Consider the following 2470-nt stretch of genomic DNA (forward strand, 5'->3'; position numbering starts at 1 on the left):
TAATATAAATGTTCTGGTACATTTAATACCATAAATTTTTTAAAAACAATTATATCCACATAAATATCATGGCTTATTAAGGACTATAAATCTTAAAAAAATTTCTTTCTTAAATTTTAATATTAAGTCAAATATGCTAACATAAATTAGAATAAAAGGAGTATATATATATATTTTTTTTGGTAATTCTAATTTAATATTAACAAAATAAAAAATTTCTATCTACGCACTATTGTGTACCTCGTAATCTGCGTCAAATGGGATGCTATCTAAATTTACTGCTCTTAGTTTATTTTTTACCCTAGTAGAGTTAGTAGGAGATAGTAGGACAGTGTAAACTGAAGATATTTTAACCTAACCATAGTTAACTCAACCTATTAACCATGGTTAATATAGCTGTTTATAAGGCTGCAACCCGCTTCTTTGGAAGGCAAGGTGAGGAGAAGCAGTAAAGAGAAACGGTTCTATACACGAAGCTCTGAAAAATGATGATGATCGGAAGATCACCTCACTCACATCCGACCGTCCAAGTCCCTCCTTGGGACGTTATGGATGATCCAACGGTTGATGTTCATTCCCCATTTTCCGTTACACCCAACAACTACTCCACTAGTCCTGATTCTGGTTTTGACGCCTTAACGGCGTTGCAGCGTTACCTGCCGTCGAATGCTAACGACGTCTTGTTCGATTCTGACGGCTTGGACATTCCCGTGGACGCTTTCTCATGCGATAATTTCCGCATGTATGAGTTCAAAGTGAGGAAGTGTGCACGTGGAAGGTCACATGACTGGACGGAATGTCCGTACGCTCATCCCGGCGAAAAGGCTCGCCGTCGGGATCCTCGGAAGTATCATTACTCCGGCACTGCTTGTCCGGATTTTCGTAAAGGTCTGTGTAAGAAAGGCGATGCATGTGAGTACGCGCACGGCGTATTCGAGTGTTGGCTTCACCCTGCTCGATATCGTACGCAGCCTTGTAAGGACGGGACCCACTGTCGCCGGCGCGTGTGCTTCTTCGCTCACACGCCGGAGCAACTCCGACTTCTCCCACAGAACAGTCCGCGAAGCCACGCTGCTGAGTCCTGTGACTCCTTCGACGGATCACCGAGTCGATTCGGTTTTGACTCGTTCTCCTCGTCTCCGCCGTTTGACTCGCCTCCGATGACTCCGAGTGGATCACTGAGTCTCAACTCAATTAACGGACTGGCTGAGTCGATGCGTAATATGCAGATTGGGATGGTTAGAGGTATGAGTAGCCCTACTTGGGGGTTGCAAATGGGTTCTCCAGGGTTTGGTTCACCGCGGAGCCCATCAACGCTCCGACCCGGGTTTATGAGCCTTCCAACAACTCCGACCCGGAACCCGACCCGCTCTGGACGGGCTGTGTTCGACCACTGGGAGAAGACTTGCGAAGAGGAGCCAGCGATGGAGAGGGTAGAATCTGGAAGGGATCTCCGAGCCAGAATTTATGCTAAACTCAGCATGGAAAACTCGCTTGACTCGGGTGCTCCGGATGTTGGATGGGTTTCAGAACTCGTGAAATGATCCGGGTTCGGGTTATGATTCGTTTTGCTGTAATGGTTTTATTGGATCTGCGGCTTCTGACTTGTAAATACATGCTGCTGCTTATTTACTGAAGATTATTGGTGTAAATAGCCTGTTTCGGCTGGAGAGATTAGCCTTTTAATCCCTATTTTGTGTTTGCTTATTTGGGTATTTTTATTAGGTCAGAAAACTGAAAAAAAGAAAAGAGTAGTAGGAGTTTGAATATTTTGTACATAAGAAAAAAATCTAGGAACAAGGGATCTTTCTTTATTGCAGGAGCTGCAGATGTATATGATTATCGATTTGTATTCTCATTTCAGTCATTTTTTGCTAATTTTTAAAGCTTTTTGGTATATTGAAAGTTTCTTGATTTGAGTAAAGTTTCTAGCTTTAATTACACTATGGAGTACCATGTCTGTTGAGTTGAAAATTGTTCATTTTTGGGAAATTATTATCCATATTGTATGGGTCAAAATCTGATCAAAATCCAACCATGACTTTCAGTTGGCTAACAATTAAAGGGAACGGTAAGGGGTCGATCAAGCCATGATTGTGCCCATGAGGCATGATGGTCGAGGTCGAGCCGTCAAAGGGCTTATGTAGCAGGACATAACGCTTAGGCGCGTGAGGAAGGGTACATGAAGTCATGTGATCCTCAACAAGACGAGCAAGAGGAGATCCTCAACAACAAACCTAGATTACATATTCTTGCTACATCTTCCTATAATCATCATTGTTGAATCAACAAAGATTGATCTCGTAGCTATCAATAACTTCCTTTCTTTTCCTTCTTTACTCTTACAAGTATGTTATAAACATATCAAAGATGTAAGCTTATTATTTACATTCGATGTCTATCAATCGTATTAAGGGATCTTATATAGACTTGGTCTCCTGATATTCAACATGTTCAGATTTAGAGTTAA

At 41.9% G+C, this 2470-nt stretch overlaps 1 protein-coding gene across 1 annotated transcript; it reads left to right on the top strand.

Moving 5' to 3' along the window:
• The first annotated feature begins 414 nt into the window (after positions 1-414).
• Positions 415-1919, top strand: LOC109215847 (zinc finger CCCH domain-containing protein 20). Its single transcript, XM_019379960.1, has one exon. It carries the CDS (start codon positions 486-488, stop codon positions 1542-1544), a length of 1059 nt encoding a protein of 352 aa, XP_019235505.1. The 5' UTR covers positions 415-485; the 3' UTR covers positions 1545-1919.
• The last annotated feature ends 551 nt before the right edge of the window (positions 1920-2470 follow it).

The sequence above is a fragment of the Nicotiana attenuata genome, unplaced genomic scaffold (assembly GCF_001879085.1).
Source record: "Nicotiana attenuata strain UT unplaced genomic scaffold, NIATTr2, whole genome shotgun sequence".
NCBI classification, from domain to species: domain Eukaryota; kingdom Viridiplantae; phylum Streptophyta; class Magnoliopsida; order Solanales; family Solanaceae; genus Nicotiana; species Nicotiana attenuata.